The sequence below is a fragment of the Sparus aurata genome, chromosome 22 (assembly GCF_900880675.1).
Source record: "Sparus aurata chromosome 22, fSpaAur1.1, whole genome shotgun sequence".
Lineage (NCBI taxonomy): Eukaryota > Metazoa > Chordata > Actinopteri > Spariformes > Sparidae > Sparus > Sparus aurata.
Genome location: NC_044208.1, coordinates 31,148,914 through 31,167,691, shown reverse-complemented (window position 1 = coordinate 31,167,691; position 18,778 = coordinate 31,148,914). Strand labels below are relative to the sequence as shown.

General features: G+C 45.7%; 2 protein-coding genes across 7 annotated transcripts in view; both read right to left on the bottom strand.

Annotated features, from left to right (window-relative positions):
- kidins220b (kinase D-interacting substrate 220b) overlaps nt 1-5,654 on the bottom strand; it is a 29,811-nt gene extending 24,157 nt beyond the window's left edge. For 5 of the 6 annotated variants that reach the window (XM_030405613.1, XM_030405615.1, XM_030405616.1 and 2 more), the window contains exons 1-8: nt 5,445-5,654; nt 2,692-2,850; nt 2,202-2,300; nt 1,713-1,811; nt 1,270-1,368; nt 1,025-1,126; nt 383-481; nt 43-240 (exon numbers count right to left, since the gene is read on the bottom strand). In XM_030405613.1, coding sequence (XP_030261473.1) covers nt 43-240; nt 383-481; nt 1,025-1,126; nt 1,270-1,368; nt 1,713-1,811; nt 2,202-2,300; nt 2,692-2,823 — 828 coding nt within the window. In that variant the 5' untranslated portion in view covers nt 2,824-2,850; nt 5,445-5,654. The remainder of the gene's footprint in view (nt 1-42; nt 241-382; nt 482-1,024; nt 1,127-1,269; nt 1,369-1,712; nt 1,812-2,201; nt 2,301-2,691; nt 2,851-5,444) is intronic. The other variant, XM_030405614.1, reaches the window with a different exon arrangement.
- Nucleotides 5,655-6,989: 1,335 nt separating this feature from the next.
- mboat2b (membrane bound O-acyltransferase domain containing 2b) lies at nt 6,990-17,919 on the bottom strand. Its single transcript, XM_030405619.1, has 13 exons — nt 17,638-17,919; nt 12,843-12,988; nt 12,679-12,756; nt 12,461-12,556; nt 12,277-12,332; nt 12,146-12,200; nt 11,866-12,049; nt 11,210-11,402; nt 10,869-10,972; nt 10,600-10,664; nt 10,042-10,174; nt 9,528-9,679; nt 6,990-9,209 (listed from the first exon to the last, which is right to left on the bottom strand). Exons 1-13 carry the CDS (start codon nt 17,725-17,727, stop codon nt 9,038-9,040), a joined length of 1,524 nt encoding a protein of 507 aa, XP_030261479.1. The 5' UTR covers nt 17,728-17,919; the 3' UTR covers nt 6,990-9,037.
- Nucleotides 17,920-18,778: the final 859 nt, after the last annotated feature.

The window sequence follows — 18,778 nt, the reverse complement described above, 5'->3', positions numbered from 1 at the left end:
GTGCCTTGTGTTGTTGAGATGACAGTTCTGCCGTTGTCTCACCCGGTCTGGGATGTTGACGTACGTCCCTGCGTCCAGCAGGTCCTGGACGATCTCGGTGTAGCCCTCCTTGGCGGCGATCATCAGCGCCGTGTTCCCGTCTTTGTCCGTCATGTTAACATTGGGGTTCCTCTTCAGCAGCTCCTTCACCACCTCCGTGTAGCCGCCCTTCACCGCCACGATAAGAGCCGTCATGGAGTTCTGCACGGATCACAGTGATGGGACAGACACCTCATCACCTACATCATCGTACAGTCACTGAACAGACGGTTGTTGGTTGTTTTTACACTTCAGTGATGAAGCAGCAGCCACAGTTCAGAGACACAGTTGGTGTTGGCCTTACCGCCCCCTCCTGGTCGACGTCGGCTCCGTTCTCCAGCAGATGCATCACACAGTCAAAGTGTCCTTTCCTGGACGCCCAGATCAGAGGAGTGGTCCCGTACTGTCACATGACAATACACAGAAGAAGAAGGTCAGCGTCAGAAATGCAGTCAGCTGTTTGAGTTCAGTTGGTCTGAAAACATCTGCAGCAACACAACAGACATGAGATTCAGTCTGATGATCAGACAACTCAAACCAGCTGACAACTGTATTCTCAGATGGTACAGAAGCTGATGGAGGCCTGCGTCCTCACAGAGTGCTCTCCTCTTCAGGAGAGTGTTAAAGCAACGGTGTGTAGATCTGACGTCTGGCACATCATAAGGCCGACGTACACAAACACAACAACACTGACTGTCCAGCAGTCAAAATAAAGAAGTGAATGAAAGCTGATGAATATCAGTTTGTGTTCATACCAGAGGGGACAATTATTCTTATATAATTCTCATTATGTCACTTTGATTCTTTAAGAGACACCAGGACAGCAGCTCTGTTACACTCTGGGGGAGGACCAAACCTTCTTTTCCATTTCAAAATCCTTTCTTGAGGTTTCAAGGTCAATAAGTCCAACCTGAACATCCACATGTGTGTTGAAGTCTTCCTTCACCTTGTCAGAACAGTTGACTTTCGCCCCGTTGTTCAGCAGCACTTTGACGATGTCGGCGTGTCCTCGTCCTGCAGCCCAGATGATGGGATACACACTGTACTGCTGTGAGACGCACACACAGGAGGTGTCAGTTGCTCAGGGGCTTCATTACATTTATTCATGTGTATGTATATATATTAAATGACTTGATATTGTTGACAGTTGTCAGTATATATTTATATACATATATACTGTGTGTGTGTTACCTGTCCTGTAGTGTTGGGGTTCGCTCCGTGCTCCAGCAGCAGCTCGGTGACGTCCACACGACCTTTGTAAGCTGCCCACATCAGAGCCGTCCAGCCTCCCTGATGGACACACACACACACACACACACACACACACACACACACACACACACACACACACACAAACATTTTTTGATTTCATTAATTCATTTGTTCGTATAGATTTAAACTGTGAACATGACTGTACAGTCCTCAGTGTTCATGTGTGGAGTCGGTGAAATAAATAATAATTTATCAGACAAATAATAAAGCTTACTTTGATCACCACAACAGAACCTATGATTCATTATTTCCTTTGTAATAATGATATCTATTCAATAATCCATATGAAGTTTACTGTGATATTTGGCTACAGGTGATATGGCCCGCTCTACTACATTTCCCATGAGGCTTAGCTCACCCACCATGTCTCTGTGCTCGATGTAGGCGCTGTTCTCCAGCAGCTCCTTCACCACGTCCACATGACCTTCTTTGGCTGCAGAGATCAGAGCCGACCAGCAGTCCTGACCACACACACACACACACACACACACACACACACACAGACACACACACACAGAAATGTTACCATGGAAACAAGCATTTAACTCAGTCTGTCTCCTAGCAACCACAGCATCCAAGGTGAACTGGTTCAGAGAGGAAGCTGAGAGGTAATTTAAATTCTCTGAGGGAAACAGAATACACAAAGTAAAAATACATACATATATATACACATATATACATATATATGTGTATATATATGTATATATGTATGCATACATATACACACACATATATATATATATATATATACACATATATATATATATAAACTGTACATATACTGAGCCTGAGGTATTATTATCAACATGTCGATACAAAGTCAATAACAATGTTGATTAAACGTGGCTCACCACGTCGTCCAGGTTGACGTCGGCTCCTCTCCTGACGAGCTCCTGGACGATCTCCAGGCTGCCCTGCTCCGCCGCCAGCATGAGAGGAGTCTGACCGTTCTGTACGCAAACACAAAAACACGCATGAACAATCAATACTACAGAATAAAGAATAAATACCAATGCTGAGAACAATTAACGGAACAACACATCCCAAAAATAATTACAAATCCCAAACTGGTGCAGAGTGTAGCATAAAGAAAAAAGAAAGGATCCTGTCAGGACGTCTTGTTGTTAAATAAAAAATTCACAGTTTTAGAAACAAATAATATGAATTCTATTAAATTCAAGGTAGAAATAATAATATAAATATAAATACAGTAAATAATAAAGACATGGTGTCCAGACTCAAAGTAAGAGGAATGTGGTTGATTAAAAATGACTAAAACTCAGGCAGACTTCTGAACTGATCCTCTGAAGAGTGATACATCAGGCGTGGAGGTGTACGTACGTCGCTGCGTCCGTCCACCTCCTTGAAGCGGTCCAGGTGAGCTTTGAGAGCAGCCAGGTTCTCCTCCTCCACGTAGCTGAAGAGGTTCTGGATGGCCAGAGTGGTCATCTTGATGGACGTGGTGGTGTCCATGTCTGCTTTCTGTCACTACGCCCCCTACTGGCAGGAGACAGCAGGACACACATCAGTACACAGTGTACACACTGCTCATTGGGCTGTAAACACTCTGATGTGTGCACGTCTCGTCCGTTCAGAGTGCTCACAGCAGCTGTGGTTGTTACCTCTCAGGTGAGCAACAGCGACGTGTTGACGACGTTGTTAATGTCATCTACCATCGTCTGAATGGCTCTGCTGTTTTCTCCAGACTTAAAGAGGAGCAGCGGCCCTGTGTGGTCTCAATATACAAATATAAAATGCTAAAATAACTCAACTAGTGCAGAACGACCAAGTACGATCTATGTGTGGGAAATACTGACCCGTGTACTGTTGGACTGTCTCAGAGTATTCTGGCTTCTTTACTGCAGTCAAATTCAACAGACAGCTGACATTTAATGACCTTTGACCTCCATGCTGAAGTCTGCTGACAGTCTGACGGAGCCGACGTGATGTTTAAATCCTTCAGACGGCTCAAAGTCTGACTCAAGTCTTTAATGTCACGCGTCTGAAGTGGGCTCAGCTCTGCTCTGCCACGCCGCTGATATCACTTTACTGTTGCTATGGAAACACCACCTGCCAATCCGCTTCATCTTTATCGACTGCCCTCCAGAGATCAATAAGGTCCCATTCGTTATCTTACTTGATATTACCCACAAGCCCCGTGGAGACAACAGGGAACTCCACCAATCAGAGGAGCAGCTGTCACCATGGTAACAGTTTCATTAAGCTTCACAATGGCTGACCTTTTTAATAGTCAGACACAAAGTAGAGTAACACTGATGTTACAGCTCATCAAAGTGTGAAAGGAGTTTGAATTAGCGTTAAAAGTACTGAATCACTTCATTGATCCAACAGCTGATCTACAGACAAGCAGCTGGTACAGTAAACAAAGAGTCTTCAGGTCCGCTGGACAAAAGACGTCTGAGTCGTAACGTTGGGACGATAAGATGAGACTTTTATTTTCCATTTTAAAGGAACAATCAGCTGTTCTGGCTGCTGACTGATGCACAGCTGATGGATCATCAGCCGTCGTCTCCTCTCTCTGAAACCACTCGCTGTTGTTCTGCCTCTGACTCATTCAGATACATCAGCAGGACTTTACATACAGCAGAACCACAACACTGAACTTTGACTTGTACAGTTTTTACATTGTGAAGCTTCTGTTGAGAATGAAGTGTGAAGTTTTACTGCTGACTGTACTGCTGACTCTGATCATCAATATCTCCAGTACAGCTGATTGATTAGTCTTGTTTAGATAAGTCTAGCCTGTCGTAGCACTGCTAGGACTCAAATGGACTTCTTCAGCTCTCAGGAGATTTTCATTCATCTATTCAAATCAACTGACATTAACTTTGATGATCAATACCTTATGGAGTCGTCTCTGCGGTGAAACCGTGTCTCTCACGTCTCACACTCTTTTCTGTCTCTTAAAAAACATCGGACGTTCAGAAACTGAGACTTAACGCTGTCTCGGGACATTTTATAGATGAAACAATCAGTCAGAAAAACGTATTGATGATTTATGCACAGCTCTAAATAAGATTCATTTGGCTTTTGAAGTCTCAACAAGGCCAATCAATATCACAAATAAATCAATAACAGGGTTCAGGGCTGCAACCACAGCTTGTTTTCATTCCTGATCAATCTGATAATTACTTTCTCTGCTAGTAAATTAATAGTTTGGTCTTTAAAACCATCGTTATCAATACGATATATACACACATATATATATGTAGATATATACATTTATATATGTGTGTGTGTGTGTGTGTATAATCATGATCTTGTGTGTTCGTGTTATTTAAGATCAGACAGAAATGTTTGGGACCTGTCAGCTATTTGTAACCATGAATTATCATATTTTATAGATTACAATATATTTTCTGATGTTATCTTGTCTGACCTCGTGTCTGCTGCACAGATTATAATCTGGTCTGACAGTAACGACTGTTTATCTATTAAATAGTAATACATAATATAAAATATAACTCAGTTACATTCCTGAACACAACACTCGTTATCTTTATTGATTATTAAAGATGAATAGTAGTGTGAAAACAAAGATATAATAAGATGTTTATTACAGATTATGTTGTTCCATATATATATATATGTATATGTATATATGTGTGTGTGTGTGTGTGTGTGTGTGTGTGTGTGTGTGTGTGTGTGTCCTGAGCTTCAGTTAATAACTCATCATTGTCCTTCATGATCGATGAGGCGACGCCCTGTTTATTATTAACATGTAATAAACATTTTAACATGAAGATATTGTCTCATATCGCATCACAGCAGCCCGACCTCCATTCATCCTGCTGTTGTGTATTGTGTGTTGTATTGTGTGTTGTGTTGTGTGTTGTGTGTGTGTCGGTCACCTTCATGCAGTCTGATTCACACTCGGCCGAGTGAACGATGAAACTAAACTATCTCATTTAAAACGAGTCGTTGAATGAATCCATAGAAATCAAACATTAAGATCATCGATGACGTTACTCTCATTTATTCCAATCGATTCAGCGACAAGTGTCGATCAGTGATTAATGGCTGTCAGTGAAGGATGCTGGCGGAGAGAACCAGAAGAAAATCACCGTTTTTACCTTCACAAGAGAAAAGACCGGGTTCAAGCGCTCCGGGTTCGGATGCAGCCGGGTTTCGGTGCCGTCTGTTCGGCTGGTTAGTCCTGGTTTCTTCGGCCTGTGTTCGGATGACAGTCGGAGCTCATTCTCCATCCGAGACAACAGCAGCCATCTTGATCAGAACAACAACCGACGGACACGAAGCCAGCCAACCACAGCCCGCCGCTGCGTCAAGCCCGCCAAAATCACACGTTCACTGCTATCAGAATAAAAGCATTCGCAGTGTACATTTATTTAAAGGGCGTGTTAGCCGAAGCACAGACCAAACCAGCCCACTTTACACGGCAGAACCGGTGTTTATATGGATTATTCTGTTCATATTGTCCTCTAGCGAATTCCTGATGATCTCAATGAATCTCATTCACTTCGTTTTCTTTTCTATTTACAAAAGTGATCGGTGGACAACTTATTTTGTAGGCGTTGTTTCCGGTGTTTTCTATGTAAGATTTCAAACATCCGCTCAAAGAAAAGATTGTTTTAATTAATGACGACACACAAAGATCGTTTCATCTCCAAAAGATGCTCATTGTAGCTGCGCATGATGATGGTTTCTATTAATGATGATTATTACAACTCATTTTCTATTGATCAAGGACACAAAGAAATAAACATTTACATACATATGTGTGTATGTAAATCTATGTATGTATATATGTATATTTATGTATGTATGTATACATGTATGCATATATGCATATACATATATGTACATAATATACTGTATATTATGTATACATATATATACACATACAGTTACAACACAGTAACTGAATTTTAACAACAGGTTATTAAATCTAAATTTAGATTTAGTTTTTACATTTTTTTATTATTTGTTCCCTCCTGATTGGTTTAATGGTTGATTAGTGAGGTTGGTTCTGTGTTGCTGTTTGAACATGACAGTCGGCTTATTATCTGAACAATAATAATGACGACATGTGAACAGTGCAGCAGGGTGTTGGAGGAGGAACCACCCGGTCCAGGATCAGTTTATTAGGGTTTAAAGTGCAGACTGTTGTTAGCTAACCTGAACCAAACTTCTTTAGCTTACAAAATTAAGCATTAGCTGGACAAACAACTGGTAGAAAACATTTTATTTGAACCCAAACCAATCTTAGCACATAGCTTTAACAAGGTTAGCTAACCTGTCAGTTTATTAGGGTTTAAAGTGCAGAGTGTTGGAGGAGGAACCACCTGGTCCAGGATCAGTTTATCAGGGGTTTAAAGTGCAGAGTGTAGCAGGACTGGTCTTATCGTCCGGCTCCACCCTCACAGTTCTGTCTGAACCCTGTCCGGCTGCTCTGTGAGTTATTGTTCATAACAAATCCTGCATGATGAACAACAACTTCTACATTCTCTCCACTTCTCAGATACTTGCCTCGTCCATAAGGTCCAGCTGAGGAACCAGGATCAGTCACTCTCCTTCTCCTCACAGAGCTCAGGACTCCTGAGAGCCGTCAAACTATTTTCATTAAAGACCAGCGACCACAGAGGAACACATCTGCCATGTTAGTGTCAAAAAAATGTAAGTTTTAATCACATCATTTACAAAAAACAACATATCGTCCATATCAAACCTACAGACAGGCCCTGTGGCTGGTTCAACTGTGAGAACATTAACTGTTGTGTATCATATCAATAACTGCCAGAACCTCATCAGCACCGTCACATCCTCAACCGGGTCACAGAACAGTTCAAGAAATAAACACATCGCTAAAATTACAGATGTGGAAACAGGAAAACACACATAAGACCAAGAAATGTGTGCTGACTGATTTCTGAAGGACGACGACTGCAGAAACGAGACCTGAACCCAAACAGTCTCTGGACTCAGACGTCAGCAGGGACAGAAACAAACCTCCTGGAGAGTTTGGATCGAACACCATCAGGTTTAGGAGACAAACAAGGTTGAGGAGCTGCTGCAGAATTTTTAGTTAGAGTGTTGAGCTGAGGAACTGAACCATCAGCTGTTAGCTCACCTGCTGCGTTGTTCTCTCTGTCAGCTAACTGGACCACTAAAGAACTTTAACTAACCTGATTTAGCTTTTACAGTAAAGAGCACGCTAACTTGTCTTAACTGCTTTAGTTTCCAAATCAAAGTGTTAGCTCACCCAAAGCAGACTGTTTTACATATAAACTAAATAATATGCTCACCAGAACCAATTGGGTTAGCTTCTTTAACAAAATGTTAGCTACAACATGCTAAATGTAATTTCCATTAGCTAAACTGAACCAAACTTTTTGGGTGCGTCTGTTTTACTTGCGAGTGTGCTGTTAGCTAACCTGCTCCATACTGTTTTCAGTTAAACTCATGTATTTAATTACTTTTTACTAAACTTACTAACTAAATTGCCAAGCTAACAGCTCAACAATAACAGTTTTAGCTTCTACATCATGTTGTTAGCTAACCTGAACCAAACTACTTTAGCTTCCAAAATAAAGCATTAGCTGGACAAACAACTGGTAGAAAACATTTTAATTGAACCTAAACCAATCCTAGCACGTAGCTTTAACAAGGTTAGCTAACCTGTTAGGTTCTAAATGAAACATAAATGAGCAGGTGAGACTTTTGGGTTCACTTGGTCTGGATAGTGGGCCCGGTATCAGTTCACATCATGGATCTCTTAATTCAGAGTTTGTGTTCATTTCTTAAAGTTTAATGACATTTGTCCTCTTCAGGCTGAACCTCCACACATCTCACAACAAACAACACGAGTCTGGAATCACATAATGACACAAATAACAATCTGACAAAAAGTGACATCTACTGATGTAAACACCGCGGCCTCCACCGCTCTCACGCCACAGGAAATACTGCTCATCACTGTTCAACACGTTTCCTGTAAAAGAACACAACAACTAAGGCGACTGAGTGTAAAAATCATTGGCACTTCTCCAAACTCGTCTCTATGGATACAGTGATGCAGTGGTTGATAGATTATAACATGACGACAGGCGGAGGAGAAAAGTCCATCTGAAGCTTTGTCTGTGTCTGCGTTGGCTGACTGATGCACAGCTCATGTAGTCTCTCAGTCTGTCTCCTCATACATTGGACTTTTCTTTGACATGCTTTTATTCAATCATGTACTCGTGTAATCATCCGTTCAATCTCTCCCCGTTCATCCTGTCGTTTAATCCTCCCTTCGTCCGTCAGCAGGTGTCTGACTGTCAGTTCGGTCCTTCAGGTGGCCGTGACAGCTCAGGCAGCTGCTCCACATCAACTACAGAGTGTAAATGTATTTATATCCTCCGTCGCTGCAGATCCATCCACACAGAACATGTTCCTCCTGTTAATTACTGAAGTTTGAGTCCCAGCAGTTGTTCTTCATGTAAACACAAAGTTCTGTGTGAAACCCTTCACCGGGCCCCTGACAGCCGGGCCTGCTGTCATTTTGTGAGTCCAAATAAAACAGTATTTTAACTTGGTGGCATGAGCGTCTCGTTTCTGTCCCCCGACAAGAAGAAGGCCTGTCTGACACGCTTCACCTCCTCGTCCTCTCTTCTATACAAGTTAATGGAAATTAAATGTGGTGCATGATTGTTCTCTGTCCTCTGTTTCATGTGTCCTTCTCCTTCTGGCTGCAGTTGCGGGCTGTATCCTCCAGGTGGTGCTGGACTTTCCTCTGGAGCAGGTTCTTCTGCTGGTCTTTGAGGCGGAGATGTCTGGGTTTGACCGGCAAGGCCACGGCCAGCAGAATGCAGCCGATGTGGAGGCCGAAATACCAGGACCTGCAGAGCACAGGTGAGGACGAGTCTGATACCACAAGTCAACAATCTTCACTCCACACAACATCTAAAGAAGGATGTCAGCTGATGTAAGGCGGCCATGTTTGTCTGACTAGATTAGATTAGGGAGTTTTATTGTCCCTGAGGAGCAATTTGGTTTGTAACAGTAGTCAGCACGACCAGCACACATCATCCTGACACCCAACTGTTTCGTCTCCAAGTCGGGTTTACTGAAGCTTTAAGAAACAGATATCAGATATATCAGAACTACCACTGTGTCAAAGAGACAAAGTAAACCTGACTTAAACCTGACGTACTCACCTGTAAAACTTGAGGGATGGACCCACTGACAGCAGGACAAAAGGCACCACCGTGTAGCAGATGGCGATCTGAGTGGCCGCCCACGTGATGACATCATAGACCAGTTTGTGGGTGGGTGAATGCAGGAAACGTGGCCGAACGTTGTGTCTGACCTGAGGACAGAGCGGTTATTCAAAGTACAGTATCAGTAACATAATGTAGGCTACACTCCGTATAGTGCATGCTAACCATAACCCTGATTCCTAAACACAGTGTATGCTAGCCTGTTAGCATGAGGCCTGTGGAACCTCGTCATGGTGAATGCTTAAATGTTAATACAGAGCGTCACTCAAATGCTAATGTGTCAGTGGGACTCATCCATCATCTAGCAGTTAGAAGTGGATCATTAGCTAACTGCTAACAGTCAGGTAGCAGGGTCATTAGCTAAAAGGGCTAAAGGGCTCCTAAGCTAACAGCTGACATTTAGTCAATGGGCTCTGAAGCTATCAGCTAGCAGTTAGCGAGGACAGCTCACCGCTCTAGCAGCCAGTGTGATGACGATGCCGGTGAGGAAGGTGAGGTAGTATCCAGGATAAGCTCCGTGCCACATGGCCGACAGGATGAAGGTGGCTGCTGTCGGGTGGTACGGACATCGCTCGTAACACACTCTGTCGACCAGAGGTCAGAGGTCAGAGAGGTCAGAGGTCAACTCATAAACAGATGCAAAGGAAAACCAAACATGTTGACATTTTGTGTTTTGAAGCTTTGTTGTTTTTTCATCTGTTGAACAACAGAAAAAATAAAAATAAAAAGTGTGTGTGTGTGTGTGTGTGTGTGTGTGTGTGTGTGTGTGTGTGTGATGTCTGTCCTGTCAGAGATCCACCAGCAGGTGGCAGCAATCTACCTGTGACAACCTTCACAGGCAGCCGACCAAATAAAAATGCATCTTAATAATTCACAAAACCAAAGCGTGTGTTTTAAAAGACCTCTGTAAAGTTTATTATTTATTTGAGTCCCCTGCTGATGATAAAACTGATTCTTATCTGGATCAGAACATCTGGAGATTAGAAAAACACAGTTAATGTGTTCTGACCTTTTGAGCCAATGAGCCGTCTGAATGTTCCAGTTGTCGAGGAAAACCTTGAAGCTGGTCGCTAACTGGAACCAACAGAACACATGGACAGGAGTGTGTTTACCAGGACGATATTCATATGAAAACATTTACAGTGATGGACAAATAAGCTTTACTCAAGTATGAGCTAATAGCTAACAGCTAACAGCTAACAGCGCAGTGGGTCAACACGGACTCCAGATCACTTCCTGTGGTGTGTAACAGTCCGGAGCCCGACTGATGGTCCTGACCTCGATGTTGAGGATCCTCAGGTTAGAGATGAGGTCCCAGCGAGGAGAGCCGTCCTCGTCGTAGCCGTTGAAGCCGAAGCCGGCGGCGTTGTTGATGGCATCAGCTGAGGTTGAAGAGGTGAGAAGGAGACGTGTGAGACAGACACAGTTTGTGTTGAGCTTTATGGACACTGCAGGAGTTAAACCACCACAGGTCCACACAGACCAGATGTCACAGTTCACTGTTTCACTGTTTCAGCACACTTTTATTTTATCTGCAGGGAAACATGACACAGAGAAGAGACAGAAGCACGAGCGCGAAACGTGTAAAGAAGAAAGCAGGATGTATTTTAAACTCTCACCGAGCGTCCACACGAAGTAGTACTTGGGTCTGGTGGTCAGCATGGACAGGTACAGGTAGACCACCTGAGCGTAGACAGGCACGTTGGCGATGAAATCATCGTCGATGTTTCGCTCCACGGGGAAAACTTTACACACCGACAGAAACACCAAGAGGCAGAAGAAGGAGGTGGCCACTTTCCGGACCACCTCGGTCTGCGGACATAGAGATAAAGTTCTTAGAGTTTCCTCCACACTGACAGCACACATCACTCCATCCTGGATCCTGACGGCGCCGGGTCTCTGAGCGGACATCTTGTCTACATCACTGCAACAACAGAACTGCTCAGAGCTGTAAAGGTAAACTATGTAAGAACTGGCTGCCTGTCTAATTTATATTGGTAGTGTAACCGCTAACTGCTGCTATATGCGGCTGCTGTTAGCTACTTAGCTCAGTTAGCCACACAGCTAGTTGTCCAGAACCAAGCTTGGAGCCGATGTTTGGACCGGCAGTGGGCCGGGGCTAGCTGGATAGCATGCAAACTTCACACTCTGGTGGTGCTTTCAGTTCTTCTCAGCTGAAATCTTACATACTGCACCTTTAAAAAGCTCTGACAACAGGTCTGGATTGCCAGAACCTGGTCATCATCTGATCAGTGACTGCGGTCGTGTGTCGTACATTTGGCGAGGGCTCGCTCTGCCTCAGCTTGTTGTTGGACTTCCTGTCGGCCTCCTGGTCTCTATGGCGACGGGGATCTCCCTCGATGAAGGCGATGTAGTCGTTGTAGGAGCTGGTGGGTCCGGCCAGAATCCCCATGAAGTTACAGTTGTAGCTGAAGTACTCCAACAGACTGGGCATCCTCCTGAACACACACACACACACACACACACACACAGTTTAGTGCGCAGTCCTGTTCAGAGACCTTTAACAAAACATTTGAAACGCGACACAAACGGACCTGATGGCGAGGATCTTCTGTCCTGGAGTCAGATGTTCCTCTTTGCGAGCCATTCCTGCCGACAGAAACAAAACTGAAAACAAACTGCGAACATCCGACGAGTCGAACTGATGAACAAGCTGAAAGTTTACCGTCGTGGATCTCAAACGCCAGGCTGGTGATCTTCTGTGTGATCACCATCATGGGGCTGCAGAACAATCAGAGCAGGGATTAAAGTCCGGATCAGACTGACTGACCTGAGCTCAGCCAGAACACACTCACCCTGTGAAGTCTGGATCAGACTGACTGACCTGAGCTCAGCCAGAACACACTCACCCTGTGAAGTCAGCAGAGTACATGCCGTAGTCAAAGACGTAGACTCGAGTGATCTGACACAGACTCAGATAGCTGAGCGCCACCAGGAGGCAGTACCTGAGAACACAGGTAGTGTTAGTGAAGAGGCAGTCAGAGGAAGAGCTGCTCATCATCATCATCATCATCATCACATAGTCACCGATCAGAGAGTCAGAGGAGCTTCCTCCTCCTCCTCTTACTTGTGCATGTGTTCGACTCCGGTCAGGATCATGATGCCGTAGGTAAGTCCACTTTGAACCAGGAAGTGAAGGGCGTACCTACAAAATAAAAGACATTCACTTTTACTCGAGTACTGCTGTTGAGTACTTTGACCTTCTAAGTAATCAGATTTCAGTTTTCTCACCAGCCGAAGCAGAAGAGAGCAAAGTAGAGTCCCAGCAGCGTGGCCACCACGTGTCTGATGACCGGACTGGTTTTACTGGGATGGAGGAAGAGACGAAACCAGAAGGCCGACAGCAGAGCACAGAGCTGACACACCACGAAGTTCACCTGCAGAGACACGGAGGAGGTTACCTGCTGCAGGTGACTGAACCCTGCAGCATCTCTGACATCTCTGCTGCTAAAAGTAGAGCTTCCGATATCCACCGTGTCTGAGCTCCGAGCTGCATCCAGCAGAGCGACCAGCGCTCCTCCAGGAGAGCGACCGGCTCTCCTCCAGCAGAGCGACCGCCGCTCTCCTCCAGCAAAGCGACAGGGCGCTCCTCCAGCAGAGCGACCGGCGCTCCTCCAGCAGAGCGACCGCCACTCCTCCAGGAGAGCGACCGGCTCTCCTCCAGCAGAGCGACCGCCGCTCCTCCAGGAGAGCGACCGGCTCTCCTCCAGCAGAGCGACCGGCGCTCCTCCAGCAGAGCGACCGCCGCTCCTCCAGGAGAGCGACCGCCGCTCCTCCAGGAGAGCGACCGGCTCTCCTCCAGCAGAGCGACCGCCGCTCCTCCAGGAGAGCGACCGGCTCTCCTCCAGCAGAGCGACCGGCTCTCCTCCAGCAGAGCGACCGCCGCTCCTCCAGGAGAGCTACCGCCGCTCCTCCAGGAGAGCGACCGCCGCTCCTCCAGCAGAGCGACCGGCTCTCCTCCAGGAGAGCGACCGCCGCTCCTCCAGCAGAGCGACCGCCGCTCCTCCAGGAGAGCGACCGCCGCTCCTCCAGGAGAGCGACCGGCTCTCCTCCAGCAGAGCGACCGCCGCTCCTCCAGGAGAGCGACCGCCGCTCCTCCAGGAGAGCGACCGGCTCTCCTCCAGCAGAGCGACCGCCGCTCCTCCAAGAGAGCGACCACTGCTCCTCCAGCATCACATTACTGATACCAGCAGAATATTTTATATACATTATTTATCACGTTTGTGCATAATGTTATTTATTATGTTATGTGTATTTGTTGCTTTTTGTATTTTGTGTGCTCCTATTGCTGTCAAACAACTTGCCCCACTTGGGACAAATAAAGGTACTGATTGAATACACAGCGTCAGCAGCAGTGAAGAAGAATGAAATTGCTTCTTCTTCTTCTGTGTTGATCAGTGGTGGAGCAGCAGTTAGAGGAGCAGAGGAGTGTCCCTACATGTTGAGGGAGTGTCCCTACATGTTGAGGGAGTGTACCTTCATGTTGAGGGAGTGTCCCTACATGTTGAGGGAGTGTCCCTACATGTTATGGGAGTGTCCCTACATGTTGAGGGAGTGTCCTTACATGTTGTGGGAGTGTCCCTACGTGTTGAGGGAGTGTCCCTACGTGTTGTGGGAGTGTCCCTACATGGTGAGGGAGTGTCCCTACATGTTATGGGAGTGTCCCTACATGTTGAGGGAGTGTCCTTACATGTTGTGGGAGTGTCCCTACATGTTGAGGGAGTGTCTCTACATGTTGTGGGAGTGTCCCTACATGTTGAGGGAGTGTCCCTACATGTTGTGGGAGTGTCCCTACATGTTGAGGGAGTGTCCCTACATGTTGTGGGAGTGTCCCTACGTGTTGTGGGAGTGTCCCTACATGTTGTGGGAGTGTCCCTACATGTTGTGGGAGTGTCCCTACGTGTTGTGGGAGTGTCCCTACATGGTGAGGGAGTGTCCCTACATGTTATGGGAGTGTCCCTACATGTTGAGGGAGTGTCCTTACATGTTGTGGGAGTGTCCCTACATGTTGAGGGAGTGTCTCTACATGTTGTGGGAGTGTCCCTACATGTTGAGGGAGTGTCCCTACATGTTGTGGGAGTGTCCCTACATGTTGAGGGAGTGTCCCTACATGTTATGGGAGTGTCCCTACATGTTGAGGGAGTGTCCCTACATGTTGTGAGAATGTCCCTACATGTTGTGGGAGTGTCCCTACATGTTGAGGGAGTGTCCTTACATGTTGTGGGAGTGTCCCTTCATGTTGAGGGAGTGTCTCTACATGTTGTGGGAGTGTCCCTACATGTTGAGGGAGTGTCCCTACATGTTGTGGGAGTGTCCCTACATGTTGAGGGAGTGTCCCTACATGTTGTGGGAGTGTCCCTACATGTTGTGGGAGTGTCCCTACATGTTGAGGGAGTGTCCCTACATGTTGTGGGAGTGTCCTTACAGAGTTGTTAAAGACACATGTGAGCTCAGAGTTTTAGAGTCTTCAGGGCAACTTGTTGGTCGTTGGTTAAACTGGCCTTCATGTGGGTTGCTAGGGGAGCCCAAGTGAGCCCAGTTGTTAACAGTTGTTCAGCTGTGTGGGGAGAGAACTCAGTACTGTAGGCGGGTGATGAGTCTTCAACAGAACTTATTATCCACCTACAATGAGGTTCTGAGTTCTCTCTTGAGACCTGATGACTCAAATGACTCATCTTGACTGAACTTGACGAGCAGATGATGAAGTGGAGCAGAAGAATAACGTCATTTTAATTTAAAAATATCAAACAATTCCTGTTTGTAGCTTCTGATCTGCTTGTCTCAGACTCTCAGCTGAGTCTGTCCTGTCAGGCAGAAGAATTTGGTGGGAACTGGTTCAGTTTCAGGTGGTTGAACTGGTTTCCAGTGAAAGGCTGGATGTTGTCTGGGACTCTGCAGACAGTGTGTAGTGTTGCAGTGTTAGCAGAGTAACATCTGATCCAGCTGTAGAGAGAGACGGGCGACGCTTGTTGATGTGTCGCTCATCAATAATGAACGCTGTGTAAACTGAGCGATTACAGTCGGACGCTTGGCTCCACAGAGGAGGAACGTGACTGCTGCCGGAGCATCGACAGACGATAACAGACGAGCTCATTAGAAAGTGAGCTGTGACCAATGATGGAGGAGGAAACACCAAACAAACCATCTTCTTAGAAACACACTACACTGCTTTTATTTTGAAAGACCTACAGGAACAACTATGGAGGATCAATAATGGCAAAAAACAAACTGAACATTGTGTTTACTGTGTGAACTGAAAGAAATATTTTCCCAATGATCCTCCGTGTTCTGTTCACAACCAGCGGTCAACTCTTTCAGCCTTGTGTTTGATTCCCCTGGTCTACATGTTGAAGTGTCCTTGGGCAAGGAACTGAACCACAGACTGCTCCTGATGTGCTGGTGTTGCATGGCAGCCTCCACCATCAGTGTGTGAATGTATGTATGAATCACTGTAACTCACTTTGGACAGCTGAACAGCTCTTTGGACACCTCATGCTAACATCAGTGTAAAGCCTGGAACACACCGGCCCAACTGTTGGACGTCTGAAGCGTTTGGAGAGACTCAGACGAGGTCGGGAACAAATATGTTCGGTGTGTTCAGCTGCGTTGGAAGCTTTTGGAGCCGTGCGGACGTTGTCTGCTCCGATTCAACACGCGAAATCTGAGGAGGTGGGCTGTCTGAGCCATTGGATTCTCTGATTGGTTGTGTTCCAGCTGTATGACCATTCTGATTGACGGTGTGCTAGCGAGACAGCGGTGTGTGTGTACGCTTTGTTTTTCTATACACTCCATTCCTTCATTTCCTGTTTTTGGAGTACTGGAAAGAGACCAGCGCCACCTGCTGTTAAGGTGGCTTATTGCATCCCGCGCAAGCGCAGAACATTCATGCTACAGTGGAGCTGGCAGCCGTAGAAGCGGAGTGTTCACTGCAACTTTTCTGCCGAACGGGTCAGACGAGAGGCAGCGGAGTGATTGGATAAAGGCAGTTGGCTGTTGGTTTGAGTCTGGGCGGTGTGTGGGGGCCTTCAGTGGAGTTGAGTTTTACTAAATTCAAACAGGCGTCAGACTGATCAATAACACAAGTTAAGATACCAACATTTGACTAAATTGTGGATAGCATCAGTTAGCTTAGCGTCTTTAGACTCAAACTGTGAATACTACAAACTATGACGAACGCTGTAAAAGATATTGTTTTAATTTTATAGTAAATTGATGGCAGTACACCGTAATTCTTCTCCAGCAGCTACATGAAGTGTGTTTTTACAGGAACTCAATGTTACTGTGACAGTTATAATACTGCCACAGTATCTTTGTACATTTACTGTAAAACTACACTAATGTACTGTGTTATATGGAAACACACATACACTGCAGGTTAGCTTGTTAGCAGGTTAGCATGTGTACCTTGTTGGACCACTTGCCAGCCTGTTATCCTGCTAGCCTGTTGATAGCATGTTAGCTTTAAGCATGTGGACCATTCAATATGTAATATAGCCTACTGTATGTACTGTGTACGACTCAGACTATGTGGTACAAGTACTGCAGTACTGTCAGCTTCATATAGTAAAAGTACTGCAGTACTGTCAGCTTCATATAGTAAAAGTACTGCAGTACTGTCAGCTTCATATAGTACTCTCCTGTGCTGTGAGCTGATGTATTGATGTATTGATCTCATATTGATTGATGCAGCTGCTGTTCATCTTTAACACAGAGCTTCTGTCAACAGGCTGACTGTTTCATATTAAACACACACACACACACACACACACACGCACACTGGTGGTGCTCCTCCACCTCCCTCTCTCGCTGTATGTGGCTGCTGTCTCGGTCTGTTGTGTGTCTGATTCGAGGCCTCCATCCATGTTGGACCTCCGCCCGCTGCACCGCCGGTCTGCCCCGCTCTCATCACACGACCGGGTGTTTGTTGCTCTCTCGGGCCGAGCGTGTCGCATTTAGTGCGGTGTGTGTGACGGACAGCAGCCGGTCCCCGCCCCGGAGCTCCGGCTCGTGTCCCGGTGCTTCTTACCTGGTCCAGCGGCAGGTTGGTGATCTCGCTGACCGGCAGCAGGAGGCTGGAGCCGGTGCAGGCCGTGGATCGGCTGTCTTCAGCTGCCATGGCTCCGTGTCTGCGGCCGGGTCTGCTGCTTCTGTGTCCGGCTGCCGCAGCTCAGAGGCGGCGGCGGAGGCTCCGTGATCCGCCGACAGTCCGTCCGTCCGTCTGTGTGTGTGTCCGTGTGTGTGTGTGTGTGTGTCCTGCTGCTGATGCTCCTTCCTCCTCTTCTTCCTGTTCCTCCTCCTCCTCAGTCTGTCTCCCCCTCCTCCCTCTGATGCCCCCTCTCTCCTCTCCCCTCCACATCCATCTCTTTCAGTCCCCCCCCCCCTCCTCCTCCACCTCCTCCTCCACCTCCTCCTCATGTACTCTTCTTTCTATCATCTTAGTGTCTTCTTCTCTTACTTTTTTCTTCTTCTTCTATCCTCCACACTCTCCCTTTTCTAACCCCCCCCCCCCCCCCCCTCCTCCTCCTCCTCCTCTGCTCCTTTTATTCTTCTTCTAAGTCATAAATCACATGTGGAAACAACATAATCACCACAGATTTGCTCCACAGGACAGTTTCACATCCTCACTTGTAAACCTGACGTCACATGTGAAAGGACGTGTGGTAATTGAATTAATGATAAAAGATGTTTAACGTGTGAAATGTTCACTTACATGTGACTAAATAAACTCACGTCACATTCACATGTGAAGCTTCTTCTTCATATTAATGAAAATTCCTACATGTTAAATATTTAAATGACTTATTATTTGAATGTTATCACTGTAATTAAAACCGCACATTATCTCTCTTTATCTTGCACCTTATAAATCCACTAAGTTCCATTTTGCTCAGTATTTAATATTTTTTTTGGAACTGCTAAGCATCTTATTGTATATATTGTATATAGTGTATAGTGTTTGCATATTGGGTATTGTACTGTTTTTAATATCAATATTAGCCCTTACCTCTTGATTGTATTTTTGTATTTCTGATTGTGTTGTACTGCTGCTACAATGACCTAATTTCCCCTTGGGGATAAATAAAGCTATCTGTCTATCTATCTATCTATCTATCTATCTATCTATCTATCTATCTATCTATCTATCTATCTATCTTTTCACCTGTGAA